This window comes from Phalangium opilio, unplaced genomic scaffold (assembly GCF_054372755.1).
Source record: "Phalangium opilio isolate 3A_F unplaced genomic scaffold, DU_Popi_V2 ptg000106l_1, whole genome shotgun sequence".
In the NCBI taxonomy this organism is placed as follows: Eukaryota; Metazoa; Arthropoda; class Arachnida; order Opiliones; family Phalangiidae; genus Phalangium; species Phalangium opilio.
In genome coordinates this window covers 1,840,569-1,860,246 of record NW_028324208.1, presented here as the reverse complement: position 1 = coordinate 1,860,246, position 19,678 = coordinate 1,840,569, and the positions used below count along the sequence as shown (strand labels likewise).

General features: G+C 36.1%; 2 protein-coding genes across 2 annotated transcripts; both read right to left on the bottom strand.

Moving 5' to 3' along the window:
* Positions 1-86: 86 nt before the first annotated feature.
* LOC149623881 (uncharacterized) lies at positions 87-5,905 on the bottom strand. The gene is made up of 4 exons (XM_089852234.1): positions 5,738-5,905; positions 3,419-4,186; positions 1,416-3,337; positions 87-1,288 (listed from the first exon to the last, which is right to left on the bottom strand). Exons 1-4 carry the CDS (start codon positions 5,903-5,905, stop codon positions 1,228-1,230), a joined length of 2,919 nt encoding a protein of 972 aa, XP_089708360.1. The 3' UTR covers positions 87-1,227.
* Positions 5,906-10,501: 4,596 nt separating this feature from the next.
* On the bottom strand, positions 10,502-12,367 carry LOC149623880 (uncharacterized). The gene is made up of 4 exons (XM_089852217.1): positions 12,176-12,367; positions 11,962-12,105; positions 11,106-11,871; positions 10,502-11,051 (listed from the first exon to the last, which is right to left on the bottom strand). Exons 2-3 carry the CDS (start codon positions 12,062-12,064, stop codon positions 11,387-11,389), a joined length of 588 nt encoding a protein of 195 aa, XP_089708343.1. The 5' UTR covers positions 12,065-12,105; positions 12,176-12,367; the 3' UTR covers positions 10,502-11,051; positions 11,106-11,386.
* Between the last annotated feature and the right edge of the window lie 7,311 nt (positions 12,368-19,678).

Sequence of the window (19,678 nt, the reverse complement as noted above, 5' to 3'; positions counted from 1 at the left end):
AAATATGCTTGTTGTTATGACTTTTAGAAAGAGCATACAACCATTTTCTACCGTCACAACTTCCAACTTGAACAGCGTCTGATTTTTGAGCAGTGAGAATGGCATAAAGGTAAAAGCGAGCATATAAGCCGCAATCAAAGTTATTTGGTTGCAAAGCGCAATCATTACTTTTGAAAAAACGCCATTTCCTAGGATAGAAGTTGATCTTAGCTACACTGTGAGCCATCCACGAAATTGCTAGCAGAGTTCTATAATGAGATGTAGCAATTTCAAAAGATTCTCTTTTAGGATCCAAAATATAAATGCTTTTTTCCTTGAAATGGATAACACCCAAAATACAATGTACTCTTTCTACTCCTGGTTGATCGACCATGGTGACGACAATCATATCTTTGTTTGCAGCTTCATGTAAGTGCAAAAACGCCATAACGCGCTGTAGTAAATCATTGTTTTTGTTCGAGTTGAACATTTCTAGGCCTATGTATGCATTTTCATACATATGAGTTGGCAATGGTAAAACAAAATTTTCCATGTTGGGCTCGTAGGTTTGTTTTGTCGATTTTACTAATACTTCAGCAGTTTTATTTAAAAGGTGCGTGCAAATGAACTTTCCGCTTTGAAGAGTTGCATGATTTCGATCTTTTTCAAAAAGAGTTTCATCAATTGTGTCAAAAGGAAATGTCTCTAATTTGTAGTTCCATTTCCTAAGGATGCCTTCAATGATTTCATCGTTTTTACTAGGAAATCCACAACCCAAGGTCGAGGTGTCGTGCTGCGAAGTACTTTCACTTTGCACTACTTCCATAACAGACTCCACTATTTTATCGTTTCCATTAGGCAGTCCAATTTTGGAGGGTGATGTATTGCCCTGTTGTGAAACTTTGATGTCCTGAATGGATTGAAAACACTCTTGCGTTTCATTTTTTTCATTTGACTTATAAATATCGTCAATTTTGCGTATTTCAGAGGAAATTTCAGCGTAATTGAACTTGTGAGGTATATTTTCTGAAACCGATTTTGTAAAATGGGCATAGGTATGGTCTTGGTTAGGCAAATGAGGACTCTGGGCATTATCCAAAAACCAACCCTTCATTTGGTTTTGGGTGTCTTTACTTGAAATTTTAACTACCGCCTTATTAATCCTGTTTTCAATAGCCTTAATTATTTCTGGTTTAAAGCAATTCCCGTCTGCCAGATTTTCATCTTTGTCTTTTTCGGATGACCCGTTCAAAATGCTATACAACCATTTTCGACCATCTTCACTTTGAATGGTTTTTGCCTCTTCTCCCTTAAGAAAATAGTACAATGCCAATTGAGTATATAATCCGCAGTCATAATGATTTGTTTGCTTAAGGCAATCCTGTGAAATAATAAAGTGCCAATCTGTCAAGCAAACACTTCGATCACAACAATACCCCAGGCTATACGATCCAATCAACATCAATGTTTGGAAAGGCTTTAACAATTCATTAATGGATGTATTCATCGAATCTAAAATATGAATTTCTTTTTGTTCCAAAAATATTAATCCCAACATCCAATGATCGTCTCGACTGGGATTTCTGGGAATCAAAACGGCTAAAACGGATTTTTTACAAGCTTCTCCTCCAATGAGAAATTGAAGAAGGTACTGTAGACTAAGCGTATCATTTCTGTAAAAAGCCCTAATATAATGATCGCTGCTAACGGCTAGTACGAGATCTTTCATATCCAATCTGTTGACAAGTGTTGACATACAATCATTTAAAACGTAGTTTGATATATATTCACCAGGTAACAAAGTCTCGTATTTCGGAATTTTACAAATTTCTGGCAAATTAATTTTCTTGTAAACAATTTCGTCTATGTCCCAAAAGCCATCTTTTTTTGATGAAACGAAATCAAATTCATCTATCAAATTTCCATTGCATTGGTTAATCCGATGAACAATAAATTCCTCACTGTTTCGTAAAGAAGAGTTGTTTGAAGTTACGTGTTTAACACCAGAGATGTCACATCCCGAATCAGAGTAATCATCTTTCCTCTGATTTAATTCATCAAAATAAAGCTTGCGGCTTGACGCTTTCTTTGAAGATTTCGAATCTGATATTTCGCTGGGAGAGAATGACAAATCTTTTTCCGCTTCTTCAATACAGGGAGTTGACAAAATTTTTGTAAACGGGGTATCCAAGTCCATTTTAATGGATTGGGTGGAGTCAACAAACGATTGAGATAAACACGTTGCTTTTCTTCTTTTTGATTTGCTTAGATCACTAAGCTGAAAGATTCTATTTTGTTTTAAAATTGTTTGCGGATTTTTTTCTGAAAACATGTTCGCTGCTAAAATGTGAAAACACATTTTTTTCTTTCTGGACGCGCAACTGCATGGCTGTTCAACATCATTCAGATTTACAAAATTAATTCTTTCCAGTTCGTAAGGGTCTCTAACATAATAGACGTCAGAACTTGGGCACCAATGAATCAGACCCTTCTCACAGCACAATTTTCCCATGGTTTTCAGAGAAGCTGGGACTCTGGGTCTCTTTAGTGCCTTTGGTTTATCTGAGGGATACACTCCCATGACAACACACTCGATAATATCTTCATCTGAACAAAACTTAATGGTAAAGGAACAGACTATTTTCTTTGGATTAATTTTGTCTTTAACCAAATAAGGCCCATCTTTCCTAACGTAAGCAATATTAAACTCTTCAATTGCCTTCAGTTGCTTGAAGAGAAAAATTAGGACAATTTGGTCATAATGGAGATTTTTAATTTTGATCTCATGCAATAAATTGTCGTTAAACCTTTCTGACGTTTTATTATAAGGCAATTCGTCTTTAAATGCATCATAGGCCTTAAATTGAGCTGCGATAGCGTGATTTCTCAATGCATTGTCAATAACAGAATGAGGAAACTCAGAAATTTTAACCCAGCTCTCTACCTGAAATTGGGCACACAATTCATCAAATTTTTCAATTGACTCGCAGTTAATGAGATCGTTCAATTGTTGTTGCAAAGCTACAACATTAAAATTTTCAACATCAATAAGAGAACGAGTTATACCATCGAGGATTTGGGCTGGAGAATATAGCAACCAATTTCCGTCATTGGCAATTTCTGTGAAATGTTTGTCAGTGTAATCGCCCACTACAGCTACACTTCCAAAATATTTTTCCAGTTGCAAATGTTTACAAACATACTCTTTCCAGAAAAATCTGATAGTTTCTGGAAACTTATTTTCATGTAGCAAATAGTATACATCAAAAAAAGGATCATTTTCAAGTTCAGTGTTTCGCATAGAAACAACAGTAATGTACATTCCACTGCCCAGATTAATTTTTTCCACTGCTATAAACTGTTTCGCAGAAAATTTGTTACTGAAATTTTTAAGCACACGCTTTCCCAAATCTATAGCTTGTTGAAGACCAAATATTACCTGGAGCTCTTTTTCTATTTGTACTTTTTTAATATCATTGTTAAATCCACTATTTCTCAAAGCCAATACTGCATATAGTGAATCTCTACAAAATCTGGACTTACTAATGACGTTTTCTTGTTGTTCCCCAATAATTTCTACATCACATTTTGTTGCCTCTCCATGGCCAATTGATTTCTCTGCTACATCTTCAACTAATTCCTCCTGTGGAATGTCTTTTGGTATTTCATCTCTTATGTCAGAGATACTTTGTTCTACTTCTTCAGTGCTAGCCTTTCTTTTTTCCTTTAGAGGAATAGCCTTCAAAATTTTGGAATTACCATGAGGAATTTTAACACTCAACTTTTCATTGCCTTTGTAATGAACAAGATAAGGTTGGCTGCCAACACATGTATTCAATGTGAAAACATCTCTTTGGAATTCATTTGAATATGCGCTTTTGGCAGTTTTTACATAGAAATACCTCTTTCTAATGAGAAGCTTGTCTTTTTTACAGGATTTACTGCTCTTATTTCTCCATCCAATTCCATCATCTTTCAAAATTGTTTTATCACTTCTGTTTTCTCTGTTACAAATGACAAAAACATCACCGCCTTTTATGCCTTTAGAGGGTAGCTTGTCAAGCATTTTCCCCTTAAATGTTCCATCTTTTACTTTTGTTAAAATTTCATAGGCATAATTTAGGTCAATACTAGTTGTGACACCTGTGTCAAATGTGGAACGTTCGACATTTCCTGATTTAATATTTGTTGCCATATCAGTATCAGTCTAAACCAAATTCTGGTTTACAATCTCATAAACCTTTTCGACTTAAAAATGTCACAAAAGTAGTGAATTTATCATGTGACTATTCTTGCTCAAGTGGCATTTAAATAGCAAGTGGCCTTTAGATTTAAATTATTTCGCAAAAGTAGCGATCATATCATGTTATTGTTTTTGCTCAAGTGGCATTTAGGTTAATCAAATATGAATATCAAGTATTTCGCAAAAGTAGCGATCATATCATGTTATTGTTTTTGCTCAAGTGGCATTTAGGTTAATCAAATATGAATATCAAGTATTTCGCAAAAGTAGCGATCATATCATGTTATTGTTTTTGCTCAAGTGGCATTTAGATTAATCAAATATGAATATCAAGTATTTCGCAAAAGTAGCGATTTAACCTTTTTTATCCTGACTCTTCCTGACCCAAGGTTTACTCTGTTCTCTGTTGATCAAGACGTAAGCCTTGGTTCAACAACTTCAAAATTTACTCTTTGAAACGTACCAAGAATTTCGCCAACGTAATAAAAACTATCAGTTAGGTCAATAATTAATGGTAGAAAAGTAATAAATTTTTCACAACTTTAACAAAACAATGATTAAGAGTACACTATAGAAAGTTCACAACTTCGCAAATCGCATACCACAAAGTGACAAGAGTCACAAGACAAGAAGTAGTAAAATTACCAGATCTAGGAGTAGGTAGGTGCCGCCGTGAAGCTGGCCGTAACATCACGTGACCCCACGTACATAGGGTTAGTGTGTTCGCGGTATATTTAAATGTTTCAAACTCATGCTTACGCTTTCATCGGTTAAAAGGACAGTACCATATCATTAAATTTTCTACATCTTTGTAAAGAAGAATCGATTCGTAAAGATTGCATGCCAAAAAAGCCTTTATTATTAATTTTTTGAACATTTTTTCCAATAAAATACAAAAACGAAAGCCTTTGATCTATAATGCATGACCTATGTTTACCGAAATATCTATAATACAATATTTGACTTAAATTATCTTTGGCGACATCCCAAAGAATCGACACAGTTATGCTTTAGCAGGGATAGATTTATTTTTTTAAGTAGCAATGGAGAACAGAGTAATCTGGGCACCCGTCCAAGTCCCGGACCACCTACCCCGGGAAGGGGGCGGGGGTATGAAAGAAGAGGCGGGTCATAGCGACAGAGTTATCTTATTTATTTTATACAATACAATATCCCACAGAGCCAGCTGAGTGGTTTAAGCATGAGCAGCGATAATAATATGCGTTTCCTATGAGAGATAACAGAATATATATAGAGAAAACAATTAAGTAAAAATACAACTGGAATGGAGGGGCCTGCTATATGACGAAACAAACGATCTAGTTTCTAGCTAAGGTGTAGACTTAAAATACTCGGATAATTACTTATTGGTAATAATAACGAGATCGGGGGGGGGGGGTAAAGAGTTACAGTCATCGATGACCGCAGTAGTAAAATGAGTTCGACGATATGTAGTTAGAGCCCTAGGCTTAAAAAATTTATGAGAGTGACCACGGGTACGAGTGGTTGAATTACGGGTAAAACAGTCGGAGAAGGCGGAGGCAAGGTGACCATGAATAAATTCATGAACGAGGCAGAGATCATTAATTTTGAGGCGGGTGGGGACAGGGTCAAGGTGTAGTAATGAGAGCCTAAGCGTGGCTGGGCGATTACAGATTTGATTGCGGAGCTTCCAGTACGCATTTTGAGCCAATTGTAATGTGTGAAGGTCGGTAGAGAGGTGGGGTGACCAAATTGGGGAGCAAAAGTCGAATATAGGGAGAACAAGGGAAGAATAGAGCGTTTGTATTAGGGGTAAGGAGCGGAAATGAATGTTACGTCGTATCATGCCTTACCGAAAATACCACCTCTAAAAAACGTCTTAGGTTGGGATGAAGACGTTTTTTAGAGGCTTTTTTCGGTAAGGGATGCCCGTGATGCTCCGCACCCGTTTAGCTACCTTTGAGCAGTGGGCTGACATTTTAAGCAGGGTGTCTATAAGGACTCCCAGATCACGTTCGCAGGTGTACATAGATAGGGCCTCATTATTAATCGTATAATCAAATAGTGGATTTTTACGGCCAAGGTGGAGAACCTTGCATTTCGCAATGTTAAATGTTAGCCCGTCAACCCTACCCCAATGGACAACCTCGTCGAGGTCGCGTTGGAGGGCTGCGCTGTCAGCTGAATTATGGATGAGATGGTAGAGTTTGGCATCGTCAGCAAATAGGACTAAGGAAGAGCTTGCAACAACTGAAGGCATAGAGTTAATGAGCACATTGAAAAGTAATGGTCCTAAAATGGAGCCCTGTGGGACCCTTTTTCAATGCACTGCCAATTAGTCGTGATTCCGTGCTTGCGGCCAGTGAGGTATTGGGAAAGCCAGTTGAGAGCACCGCCCACGACACCAGCATCGTAGAGGGCCGATAGGAGGGCGCTATGGGGAATAGAATAGAAAGATTTACTGAAATCCAAAAAAAAAAAATGATGTATTTTTCGCCATACCCGTCAGCAACGTCATAAAAACGTTGTTTATGTGAGCCAATAATATAATTTAAACTTTTCCCAACGTGTTGGAGGGAGGGACTCTTTACTGGGCTATGAGTCGGACTGAAGTAAACACTAACCGTTCTCCATTCCTACTTCAAAATTAAATCTATCCCTGCTTTAGTAGATTCGTTACGATATCGCACATTCGCACGTTCTAGCCTTCATCTAATAGAAGCTAACACCTACGACGTTTTTTATTTACCACTCTGAAAGCAATCAGAGGGCAATTTGAGTTTTTTACGTGGTACAATCTCGATTGCATAAACGATTATAAATAGATCCCGGTTTCACCTTATTTGAGGCTCATCAGTACTGGGCAGGACAATCTTGCTAACAGAGCTGGGAGAGTTATACTAGAAACTTGAAGTAGAATGTAAATTTCTCTACTCCAAGGCATAACCCAACCTTAGAAGAAAGAAGTAGAGCTTCATAAAGAAAGTTTTCTCTGTAAAACTCTAATTCTACTTCAGCTCATTCAAATTCATATACAAACCAATAGGTAATAGATTTACTTAACAGGAAGTAAACAGGTGCATCTGCGGTGTTTATTATTCCCACTCTTATAGCTCTATTACCTGAGGGTCAGTTGACTGAATCGAATATAGGTAGCAAGAATACCCACCAGTAGACCGGTTTCACTTGATTTAGAAACAGGATTTTTTTAAACTTATTTTGGGTTTTTATAGAAATTATTGTACAATCTTTAGTTATAGAATACATAAAACATTTTTCAAGACCTATTCAGAATTTCTGAATACGAAATTGTGAAAGCATTTAAAAAATGTCTTTTTTTCCTAACTAGGAAGTATATTTATCTATCTTATGAAACAGGAAATGAATCAGTAGCTATCAAAAATTACTTTTTAAATATTGTGAAACGCAAGAGTTTCAAGTGGCAAAGCGTCGTATCTAGACTTTTCAAAGCTAACAAGAAAATAATTTCTATCACTGAAACAACTTCGCGACTTTTAAAAACATAGTCTTAGTGTTTCTATTTAATCAGTTGATGTATATATTTATCACTTAAAATTAACCAGCGTTTTTCTAATTTAAAATGTACATGATCTACTGTTTCATTTATTCACTTATTTAAAGTACTGAAAAATTATTTCATTACGTGTTGAATAATGGCTGTGTATAGTCTTCAAAGGTGTTAAAAAAATTTAATTAAATAATTTACCCGAACAGACCCATCTCTTTTAACTCTTCGTATGAACGAGTGCCTTCTTCATATTTTTTTACCAAATGGTAAATCCACTTACGGCCTTGCAAACTATCCAAATTCATCTTCCAGTCTTTTCGGTCCTTATTTTTCAAAATATTAAACGCATTTGAAACTGCGTAAATGCCGCAATCAAAACTGTTGGACTGTTTAGGGATTGTTTCAGTGACATATTCCAATTCAAAATTTTCTTCCCGTATTTGGTTGTTGAAATGTAAATTCGCCAACTCAATCATTTTCGCCTTGTGATTGTTTAGCACTTCTAGCGACGTTCTCAAAGAATCAAAAACTGTAATCTTACCATTTTTACGGATAACACCAAGAAGCCAATGATCCGACGAGCCCACATCTCGTGGAATAACCATGATTAAATCGCGGTCATTTAGGCCTATAAAAGCACGGTGACATCTTTGGAAAAAACGTTGCACCTGCAATTTGCTTTCACCTTCGTCTTCAATAAACATGAATTGGTAAACACCAACAGGAACAACCAAAAAACAGCGTCCATTTCCAAAACTTTCACGAGAGCATTAATAGCTTCGTCCAAAAGGAAAAAAACTATTTTCTGTCCAGGCCTTAGAGTACTATATTTCAACAGCGTGTTAATTTCTTTCTCGCAAGATCTGTCACATTCGAAATGGTCAAAATCAAATTCTGTTCTTAAACAACCAACAAGATCAGTAGTTTTTTGGATTCCAGACCTCACATTTTCAACGGTAGGGTCGATAGGGGCATCGTTTTTGCTTTTTTTCCTTGGAACATTTTCCAACCTAGATTGATTTATTCTCCTACGTTCTTTTACACTCTTTACACCTGAATTTTTTTGAATTTCAGATGGGCTTAGTAAAAATAATACCCATTTTCGTAACACTTTGCTGTCAAACTTTGCATCTTGTCCAGTATGTATCTTATTGGTGGCAAGGTATGCATACAAAAGACAATACAACCCAAAATCAAATGAATTTGTAGTTTTTGGAAAGCCATTATACACTCGCTTCTCCCATTTTGGACGTCGCAAATGAAATGCTACTTTTGAAATAGCACCAAGTGTTTCAAATTCTTCTTGCAAGTTAAGATCAAAGACGTCTCGGGAAGGATCCAAAATAGTTATTTTCTTGAATTGTTTAAACGCTATGCCAAGCATGAAATGATTTTCAATTTCGCAAGATGGAATTAAAAAGATTGCCAAAATTTTTGGGCATTTTGAGGTCTCATCTAAAAAGTCCATCGATACAGCTGTGCTGCCTTGTGAAAGAAAGTAATTAGAAGTACTGACAAAATATGTGTCAGACCTATTTCCAAGCAGCAAAATTTTTTTAAAAGCGCTCTCCAAAACTGGTGTCTCGATGGGTGTTTCTGGCCTTAGACATTGAAAAGTCTTACTCTTTATCATTTCTTTATACCTTAGATCATCACGGCAAAAATTTTGGGGACCCCAATCTGGCTCTTCATTTTCATCACTCTTTGTAAAGACCCGTTTATGGCCCTTACTTCTAGCTGGTTCAACAACCTTATTTTTCATATGTGTTTCAACTAGGTTTTCTGACGAGCTTAAGCCTGGGGATAAAGGAATTATATTTTTCCTTGTCTTAATAGTTAAACTTTTTAATTCACTATCTGCTTTAGAATTTAAATTCATTTTTTTAGATTTAGTAAACGAGACATTTTTGATTGAATTCAAAATGCTCATATCTTTGGTTTTGCAGACTTCCACGTTTCCAGCAGATATGCGATCATCAATCCCAGAGTGTGATATATCTTCATTCGAACATTGACGAGGCAAAGACTTAATTTGACTTCTGGCGTTTATCGAGTCAGGGGCGTCCAAAACAGTGTAATCTACGAGGTCAGGAAAATTTCCTTTACGACCTCTTTTACCTGTAGTAGATACCTTGTAACTATCGAACAGCGAATAAACTGGATTTTTCGCAATAGGAGTAGCTTTCTCACAAACCATTTTGACCGCTAAGAGATGGGAGCATTGTCCTTTTGCGTATTTGCAAGAGCACTCTCTCTGCACATCTCTAGCGTTTACAAGGTAAGCTCGGCTTTCATGAAAAGGGTTTCTAACCTTAAATACATGTAAATGAGGGCAAAACTCAATTAATCCATTTTCGACACTCATTTCAGCCAACATTTTGAATGATAATCTGCATTCTGCCTTTTTTGGAAACAGAGGGGGGTCGTCTCCAGAACCAGAATATAACCCAGATTTCACCGATTGCACTATATCCGAAATTGGGGGTATATCAACATTTAGATGAAGATTTAAAACTTCAACCTCAAGACTTTCTTTCAAGTGATAATTACCCTGGTTTTTGTATGTTCTATTAAATTCAAACAAATAAAACTGCTGTAATAAAGTAAAAATCAACACAGCTTCATCGAAATTGACTTCCAAGTTCTTTGTTTTGTCCTTTAATTGTTTATAAAACGATTCACTAAGATTGTTTGTTGGAATCTTCTCTTGAAACGCGGCGAATCGCAAATATTGAGCTGCAATAGCATGATTTCTAATGTCTTCCATTAAGCTTCTATCGACATATTCTCGAAATTTTTCGGTCCATTTTTTACGAAACTCATCATAAAGTTCATCAAATGAATCAATAGTCTCGCATTTTAGTAGCTCATGCATATGGTAATTGCAGCCTTGGATATCCACATTATCACCCCCATTACGACGAAACCAATAAGTCACATCATCAATGATGTGGTTGTGGCAAAATAATAGGTTTTCAGAGGCTGTAACACAACTATTTTTGATTGCATCAATAATTCCTCTTTCACGATCTGTTACAATAGGACAATTCTTTCCCAGTTCGTCATATTTTAGTTCTAAAACTAAATTTCTCCAAAACTTCGCGTGTACAATCCCAAATTTGTTTTGGTGTAACAAATACATTACAGGGATCAATGGGTCATTTACTATTTCGGTGTTTCTCATGACAACAGTAGTCACGTAGAAATTGCCAAGTTTAAATGTTGTATCGCAATTGATAGACTGCTCCATAATTTCATGATTTAAACATTGTTTTAGAAGACGTTGGCCCAATTTTACTGCTTCGGGATCACCAAACACTATTGAAAGATCTCTTTCAAGGTCAATTTCTCGTATAACATGTCTATATTTACCCTCTTTCAATGCAATAACAGCATAAACAGAATCCATGCATATTATCTCCTGTTTCTTCGCCAGGTATTTTGCATTTTCAATTTGTTTAGTGTTCCTTGGCAATGCGCGTGGTTCTATTTCTAGCACATTTGGTTGGCATATATAGGAGTTTACTTCCTTTAATTGTTTGTTAACATCAATTAAGGTTTCCTGATACAATTCTTTGGGTGCAGTTTCTTTTGTACTTTTAGACTGAATGTTTTTCAATGTGGAATAGTTTGTTGGAAACCATGGGCGTTTCTTATTTTTTTTTTGTATTTCCATGCGCTCTATCCTTCCATAATTTTTCGTTACCTTTGTAATGTATTAAAACAGGGTAAGGCGAGCTACTACAATCAAAAATGTAGACGTGTCTCTGAAACTCAATAGACCCCTTAGCAGAATTTTCAGTCCTAATATTAAACGTTCGTTTTGTAATTGGGAGTTTTTTGTTTGTACAAGTCTTTTGACTTTCCCAACGCATACCATCATTGAAAAGGTCTTTTCTTTTGAAATCATCATTTGTGGATAAAATGAAAACATCGCCCCCTTTTATTCCATTTTTTGGACTATATTTTAAGACATTATCCTCAAACTTACCCTCTCTAACTTTATTCAAAACATTGAACACTTGTTTAATATCGAGTGTTTGGGTAATATTAGATTTCCAAGAAAGCGATTCACTCACGATAGGTTCAACATCGCTTTCTGGCATAGTATCACCAACTATTGAATCCTGCTTTCCTGCTTTTTTTTAATTAACATAGTTATCCTCACTACCATTAAATGACGTACAAGTTTCATCAATATTACTAGAAGGTATAGTCTCTTTCCTACCCTTTTCCAAAGCTAAGTCACTGTCATAATCATCATTAGATGGAAAATATTCGTCACCAGTGTCATCAACAGACAAATCATGGAAATCACTTTCTGAATTCATGATTATGTCGGTTTAAAATTTCACCAAAGTATAGTGCCAAGCTACAAGGAATAATTTCTTACGTTTAATTAACCAAATGGCTTTTAACGCAACTTGAAAATTTCACTTTACCAATGACAAATTGCAATGTGCAAAATAAAGTCTTTAAAGTTACTTATTAAAAATTTTAACTTTAGTACAAAGAAGTTCTTGTATACTTAGCCAAATGGCTTATAAATTTAAAATTGCACAAGTTATAAATTTAAAATTGCACTGTTTAGCCAAATGGCTTAAAACTTAAATTTGCAATTAATGTAGCCAAATGGCTTAAAACTTAAATTTGCAATTAATGTAGCCAAATGGCTTAAAACTTAAATTTGCAATTAATGTAGCCAAATGGCTTAAAACTTAAATTTGCAATTAATGTAGCCAAATGGCTTATAACTTAAAACCTGCACTAAGCAGTGCCAAGTATAATTTAATAAATCATATAATAGCCAAATGGCATAATGATTTCAAAACTACAAAATGTGTAGTTAAAGTTAAACTTCAATTAATCAAATACGGCAAAGGCCTAATGATAAAAATTTTTCAACAAAAAGTTGAACAAACTAATCAGACACAAAATCAACTTGTCAAAGAAAGAACTGTTTATATTACTGTCTAGGCACCATACATATCATTAAAAGCATAATACTTAAATAAAATTAAGCATAACTACCAGAAACTTAATCTCAACATCAAATCATCAATTTCATCAAACGATGGAAAAAATTCGGGTATGCTGAGGCTGAGCACTATCCGATCACTATGAGCAGTGAGCTGCCAAAGAGAGTATAGGCAAGGAGTGGAAGCTCCCCCGCTTCACAAGGCTAAATTACAACGTTGCCCCTAAATTATACTAGTGGTACGAGGGAGTTTCCGGCTCAGTCGTGCCACCTACGATACTATTTAATGTTAATGTCTCAAACGGAAATGCCTCGGTACTGCGCATTGAGGATGCGCGGTAGAAAAGAGCAACAAGATTTTCCTCTCTTTCCACTCCTCCCCTATACTCTCTTTGTGTCCTTACACAGCCATGTTTTTGTAGCGGGTTATTTGAATGAGATAAATCGTAGCGAAGTCATTTAAGTATAATTAACTTTGGTAATTAATGATTAAAGGTGTGTAAAGTCATTTGCATTAGACGATGATGAAACTTAATCGGTCTTAAGCGAATTCTCTACTGAATTGATATTTAAATTGGAATATTAATACGCCGAGAATGATTAAATTTAATTGTAAAATTATTTTAATGGTCATTGTTGTCAATTTATGTGCTACGTGGTTCGGTACAACTAGCAAAACGATTTGGTATTCGAAAACTATTTATTTAATTAGTTTGTTACTTTTAAATAGGGTTTTTCTGGAAATTGCCGAAAGTGTCCATACACTAATTTACCGCCTGGTTAGGACAGCCATTTTTCTATCGATCTGTTTCACGGCGATAGGGTTGCCATCTAGGCTGTAGAGTAGGCAACTGACGTGATTTTTGTAAAATGCCGAAGTGTCCATACACTATTTTACCGCCTGGTTTTGGACAGCCATTTTTCTATCGATCTGTTTCACGGCGATAGGGTTGCCATCTAGGCTCTAGAGTAGGCAACTGACGTGAATTTTGTAAAGTGCCGAAAGTGTCCATACACTAAATTACCGCCTGGTTAGGACAGCCATTTTTCTATCGATCTGTTTCACGGCGATGGGGATGGGGTTGCCATCTAGGCTCTAGAGTAGGCAATTGACGTGATTTATGTAAAGTGCCGAAAGCGTACATACACTAAATTACCGCCTGGTTTGGACAGCCATGTTTTTGTAGCGGGTTATTTGAATGAGATTTATCGTAACGAAGTCATTTAAGTATAATTAACTTTGGTAATTAATGATTAAAGGTGTGTAAAGGCATTTGCATTAGACGATGATGAAACTTAATCGGTATTAAGCGAATTCTCTACTGAATTGATGTTTAAATTGGAATATTAATACGCCGAGAAAGATTAAAGTTAATTGTAAAATTATTTTAATGGTCATTGTTGTCAATTTATTCGCTGCGTGGTTCGGTACAACTATCAAAACGATTTGGTATTCGAAAACTATTTATTTAATTAGTTTGTTACTTTTAAATAGGGTTTTTCTGGAAATTGCCGAAAGTGTCCATACACTAATTTACCGCCTGGTTAGGACAGCCATTTTTCTATCGATCTGTTTCACGGCGATAGGGTTGCCATCTAGGCTGTAGAGTAGGCAACTGACGTGATTTTTGTAAAGTGCCAAAGTGTCCATACACTAATTTACCGCCTGGTTAGGACAGCCATTTTTCTATCGATCTGTTTCACGGCGATAGGGTTGCCATCTAGGCTGTAGAGTAGGCAACTGACGTGATTTTTGTAAAGTGCCAAAGTGTCCATACACTAATTTACCGCCTGGTTTTGGACAGCCATTTTTCTATTGATTTGTTTCACGGCGATGGGGATGGGGTTGCCATCTAGGCTCTAGAGTAGGCAACTGACGTGAATTTTGTAAAATGCCGAAGTGTCCATACACTAATTTACCGCCTGGTTTTGGACAGCCATTTTTCTATTGATTTGTTTCACGGCGATGGGGATGGGGTTGCCATCTAGGCTCTAGAGTAGGCAACTGACGTGATTTTTGTAAAATGCCGAAAGTGTCCATACACTAAATTACCGCCTGGTTAGGACAGCCATTTTTCTTTCGATCTGTTTCACGGCGATAGGGTTGCCATCTAGGCTGTAGAGTAGGCAACTGACGTGATTTTTGTAAAATGCCGAAGTGTCCATACACTAATTTACCGCCTGGTTAGGACAGCCATTTTTCTTTCGATCTGTTTCACGGCGATAGGGTTGCCATCTAGGCTGTAGAGTAGGCAACTGACGTGATTTTTGTAAAATGCCGAAGTGTCCATACACTAATTTACCGCCTGGTTTTGGACAGCCATTTTTCTATCGATCTGTTTCACGGCGATAGGGTTGCCATCTAGGCTGTAGAGTAGGCAACTGACGTGATTTTTGTAAAGTGCCGAAAGTGTCCATACACTAAATTACCGCCTGGTTAGGACAGCCATTTTTCTATCGATCTGTTTCACGGCGATGGGGATGGGATTGCCATCTAGGCTCTAGAGTAGGCAATTGACGTGATTTTTGTAAAGTGCCGAAAGCGTACATACACTAAATTACCGCCTGGTTTGGACAGCCATGTTTTTGTAGCGGGTTATTTGAATGAGATAAATCGTAACGAAGTCATTTAAGTATAATTAACTTTGGTAATTAATGATTAAAGGTGTGTAAAGGCATTTGCATTAGACGATGATGAAACTTAATCGGTATTAAGCGAATTCTCTACTGAATTGATGTTTAAATTAGAATATTAATACGCCGAGAATGATTAAAGTTAATTGTAAAATTATTTTAATGGTCATTGTTGTCAATTTATGTGCTACGTGGTTCGGTACAACTAGCAAAACGATTTGGTATTTGAAAACAATTAGTTAGTTAGCTTTTATTAGGGCTTTTCTGGAAATTGCCGAAATTAAAATTTTTTCCGTTAAATGGTTGGATAGAACCAGTAGAAGTTTTAATTAGTGTTTTTTCTTTCTTTCTTTTGGAAAATGCCGAAAATGAAGAGACAATTTTACCGCTAAGTTTTTGCGCTGTTATTTTATGAGAGTAAACGTTCGAATTTACGTTGATTAGTATTACTTAAACGTGTTTAAATGGCATTGTTTTCGACAATGAAGGAGTTTAGTGCATTTTAAGAATAGTTTTTCCACTTAAGTGATGTTTAAATGTCCGAAAATTTTGAAAGAGCATTATAAGATTAATTTTAACTTGTTTAAGTCGTTAATTAGCTTTAATTTTGTTTCGTTTCGAAAATTGCCGAAAATAAACACACTACTGTACCGCCACTATTTCGCAGGCTTTTTTGTTGAGAGAAAACGTTTTAATTACATTGATTTGTAATATTTAAACGTATTTAAATGGTCTTGCGTTATTATATTCAAATAAAGTCGTTATTTAGCTTTAATCATGGTTATTTGGATTTTACCGCCTAGTCTTTTGATTTGCCGAATTACTACTCTATTTTACCGCCTAAGTCGAAAGCCAAGTCAATCTAGCCAAAGGGTGTTTTCTAGCAGACGACGCATAGTGGGAAAAGTACTATTTTACTTTCGGCAATTTTCGGCAGATTCCAAGTTGGCGGTAATTTAGGGATTGCCGTATGATTTTAACCTGAATAAAGTACTGATGTTTATTTTAACTAATTGTTTTAACTTGAGTGAGTCCTGTTACAACCCGTGAGAACCTAAACTTAACAAATATAATAACGCAAGACCATTTAAATACGTTTAAATATTACAAATCAAAGTAATTAAAACGTATTCTCTCAACAAAAAAGCCTGCGAAACACGGTACAGTAGTGTGTTTATTTTCGGCATTTTTCGAAACAAAACAAAATTAAAGCTAATTAACGACTTAAACAAGTTTAAATTAATCTTATAATGCTCTTTCAAAATTTTCGGACATTTAAACATCACTAAAGTGGAAAAACTATACTTAAAATCCACTAAACTCCTCCATTGTCTAACGCAATGCCATTTAAACACGTTTAAATAATACTAATCAACGTAAATTCGAACGTTGATACTTTTAGTTTCCTTTTGCGTATCTGGACTGAAAACTTTTAATTGCATCTTCCATTGTAGGTCGTTTGTAGGAAGATGCAAGGTTTAAAAGGGATTTAGAAGTTATTTTTTTTCCTTCTTCATAACTTGAAACATCTTCTAATACTCTATGTAGTTCCGCCATCAATTGTTCTAAATATGCATATGTACTTTCCTCTATAATTTTTTTTAAACTGTGCTCGCCCGCTTTTACTTTGGGATATACAAGTTTGTACCTTAGACTACCATCCGCCTTTCTAGCTTGCTTTTTATTACTATTTTGATTAAAATGCAAAGCAGCTGTTATAAGTCGAGCATTCATCCCACGAAGAAAATAGTGCGTAGATTTAGGAGCAAAATGGTTTATAACGCTGTGGAAAATTCCTGCACTAGAAGTCGGTTCGTAAGGTGAAAGCTGCCTCACATCTCGTACAGGCCTCAATGTCATTTTTTTCCAATTCAATAAAGGAATCCGTTTCTCTAACCAGCCACTTTCGAGGAGGTCCCTCAAGTTCCACATGTTCGCAACAGCCAAAAGGGCCATCATGGCCCACATGGATATCCAGAATATGATTAAGCATGGATAGCCATTTTGCAACCGTAATCTCTGGTTCTCCATCACTTGTAGAAGCTAACTAATAAATGTGATTAGCTATACTGTTAGCCCATTCTCCAAGAATTGAATACTTTTTCTTCTTTCCTAGCGTTTTCAATTTACTTGCAAATCCTTTACTAATGTGCCCACAATCAAACAGGTGGATTATATCTGGATGGCACTTTTTTAAATATGATCTAATTTGAACATGACGATCTGTAATAATGTGACTGATTGAAAAGTCTTTTTTAAGGAATTCCAAACAACGAATAAGACCTTCTTTTTCCATATAGGAGCTCCCTCCAACTTCATTTGATTGCACCAAGGAAAAATGGATTACTTTGTTTTCAGATGTTTCAACAATAGTATAGCTCGCATATTTGGCTGAGAAACCAGGAGAATCTGAGGGACCATCACCAGCGAGTATTAATTTCTTTCCACGGAATTTTTCAAACATACGTTTTTCTTCATTATCCCATACCCGCTCAACTGCCGGAAACAAGTAACTGGACTGATTGCGGAAATAGGTTCTATAAGAACACGTTTGCACACCAATGAAATTTAACATTCGTAGAATGGTTTTAGGGTAAGATCCTGTAAACAAAATTGCCGCTGAAAGCAAAATATTCCCTTCTACTCGCTTGTTGCTACTGTTAATTTAATTTTGCCAAATAAGTGATCTTTCCACACGTCATCTTCTGACAAGTTGCTGTTACCTTCATTAGTGACCCTTTCACTTGAACAACCAAAAAACAATTTGTCAAACACAAGAAGCACAGCTTTAGCAGTTCATAAATACAGTGAGTTTAAACGACTAAAAAAGATTGCGGGAATGAACAGTTACAAAAAGCTTAAGTTAATATTTAGTTTTATAATTGACAGTAAGTAAAATGTACGAAACTTAGTTAAACACCTTGCTTGACTTTCTAAATGCATGCCAAGTTGTTTCAGAGTATTTTGAATTTAAGGATCCAGTGTTAGGGTCCGCCTTTTGATAGGTTTCTTTTTCGACTTGTCATTAAAAGCGCGAGTTTCGTTATTAGTTCAAAAAGGAGGACGCCAACTGAAAGGACCATTCCGTAAATGAACATCTTAAAGGGGGATTCCAAAGCCACAAAATTCAGGGCCTCAAGGATTTTTGGTGGTTTTATCCATTTTAATTTTTCCTCTAGTATTTTGGATGCTATTTCTAGGTAAGCCAAAGCCTCGGTTTCAAATAATATTTGAAATCTAGAAAATGTAGAAAACACTTATGGTTCCTTCCTCGCAGACACAGGCGAGGGGTCCGACATTCCCAAGAGAGCGTACGGGATTTCGTGATTTCGCCAAAGATTTCGGGATTTCACCAAAGATTTCGGAGTTTTGTGAAAAGCATACGGGATTTCGAGTAAATTTCGGACCCTTCGGACACGGAAAGGTTTAGAAAAGAGTTAATCTTACGCCAGTGTGATATACTCGCTGAAAATCGGGTCCTCTTTCGCTATCGAATTAGGTATTCCGTAATACAAATATTCCGAGCGAGTTTTTGACGAATAGAAACTCATATCCTTGATCTTTAATACGTCATTATTGCGGACCTTGTTTTTATCAAGTAACGACTTATAAACTTTGAGGCCACTCGCGATGAGTGCATTTGGCCTTTCCGCTGTCCATAACTTGTAAAGTAAATTGCCGTTAATATAGAAGGAGAAAATGTTTATAGTCATCCAAGTTTTCGAATCATTGTCCAACCATTTTAAGATTCTTCTGTCCCTTTCATTCTGTAATATATACCACAAAACTGAAGTCAATTTGAGCAATTAAACATAGAAGCCGAAGCGATCTGTCACAATCTTTTATCATGTCTCAAGCGTCGCGAGTTAACTTGAGTACTCGACCTCATCTCGAAGTTTCATCGGTGTCCCTTCAATGTTTTCTTGTTTTGGGTGGTTACTTTTACACTGTCTCATTAAAAACTATAAATCTCTGTGTCAAATCGGCACTTACATCTCGTGTCGGATCCTTTATGTGATCACGCAAGTGTTCGGCGGCTACAAAGTTAGGGGTGACGTTGTAACGAGCAAGATCGTCAATGGTGTTCAGGAAAATGTAGTTCGTTTCGCAAAATTCTGATCGTAAGTGACATCCCATCTCGATGAGAAAGAATGTCAATCCAGTCAGCCACGATATCAATATGAATTTCGAGGACATTGTTCTAGGGATGACTGGATAAGCTACGCGATATATTTGGAATTTTTAATTTAGCCACTCTGTAGGTCTACTTTTAGAATAACTTTGAATATTACGTTCTAGTAAGATGAGGAAAGCGACGTTCCAAAGAGTTCCA

What these genes read in the sequence shown, in the direction of transcription:
- LOC149623881 (XM_089852234.1), bottom strand. Translation starts at nt 5,905, where the DNA reads ATGCGTACTGGAAGCTCCGCAATCAAATCTGTAATCGCCCAGCCACGC. An exon ending in CTTCTCCGACTGTTTTACCC is followed by an intron (nt 4,187 to 5,737) that starts GTAATTCAACCA and finishes AATTTGGTTTAG; the next exon opens with ACTGATACTGATATGGCAAC. An exon ending in AAATAGAAAAAGAGCTCCAG is followed by an intron (nt 3,338 to 3,418) that starts GTAATATTTGGT and finishes TCTGCGAAACAG; the next exon opens with TTTATAGCAGTGGAAAAAAT.
- LOC149623880 (XM_089852217.1), bottom strand. Translation starts at nt 12,064, where the DNA reads ATGAATTCAGAAAGTGATTTCCATGATTTGTCTGTTGATGACACTGGT. An exon ending in TGACTTAGCTTTGGAAAAGG is followed by an intron (nt 11,872 to 11,961) that starts GTAGGAAAGAGA and finishes ATTAAAAAAAAG; the next exon opens with CAGGAAAGCAGGATTCAATA.